General features: G+C 60.0%; 1 protein-coding gene across 1 annotated transcript in view; it reads left to right on the top strand.

Annotated features, from left to right (window-relative positions):
- The first annotated feature begins 329 nt into the window (after nt 1-329).
- Nucleotides 330-787, top strand: part of trim25l (tripartite motif containing 25, like) — a 7,531-nt gene continuing 7,073 nt past the window's right edge. The window contains exon 1 of the mRNA XM_042702870.1: nt 330-787. This exon is cut by the window's right edge and continues 208 nt beyond it. Coding sequence (XP_042558804.1) covers nt 330-787 — 458 coding nt within the window.

Here is a 787-nt window from a genome sequence, read left to right as displayed (position 1 = left end):
TGACTCCACCTCAGTATCACACACACACACACACACACTCACACACACACACTCCAGCTTGACTCCACCTCAGTATAAGACATTCTTCCTGTCACACACACACACACACACACTCATTCTCTCTCGCCAACACAAGGAGTTCATGTAGGCTCTCTCTGACTTCTCAAACTCTTCATCTCCTGACAACCTCTGGACGTGTGAGACCTGTCCACCTCTCTCTCTCTCTTTCTCTTTCTCTATCTCTACCTCTCTCTCTCTCTCTCTCTCTCTCTCTCTCTCTATTCCTCTACCTCTCTCTCTCTCTCTCTGTCTCTCTCGCGGCGGTCAGGATGAGTAAGCTTTGGACGGAGGAGCAGTTCAACTGCCCCGTGTGTCTGGACCTGCCCTCCGACCCGGTGACCATCCCGTGCGGCCACAGCTACTGCATGGCGTGCATCGCCGACTTCTGGAGCACGGAGAAGACGAAGAAGAAGTCGCCGGGCGTCTACAGCTGCCCCGAGTGCCGGCAGACCTTCAGCCCCCAGCCGCCGCTCAACCGCAACACCATGCTGTCCGAGGCCATGGAGCAGCTGCGCAAGGGCAACAAGCTGAGCAGCGGCGCGCGCGAGACCATCCGCAGAGCACAGGGCGCTAGCGTGCGAGCTAACGACACCGCTAAACCCGGAGCTAACGGGCGGCTGTCGTCGGCGGCGGCGGTGGCGGTGCCCTGTGACCAGTGCCCGGACGGGGGCCGCGAGGCGGCGAAGACCTGCCTGGTGTGCATGGCGTCCTTCTGCGAGGCGCACCT

This window comes from Clupea harengus, chromosome 21, assembly GCF_900700415.2.
Source record: "Clupea harengus chromosome 21, Ch_v2.0.2, whole genome shotgun sequence".
Taxonomy (NCBI): domain Eukaryota; kingdom Metazoa; phylum Chordata; class Actinopteri; order Clupeiformes; family Clupeidae; genus Clupea; species Clupea harengus.
Note: the sequence above shows the minus strand (reverse complement) of the source record. Positions and strands in the feature narration are given on the sequence as shown.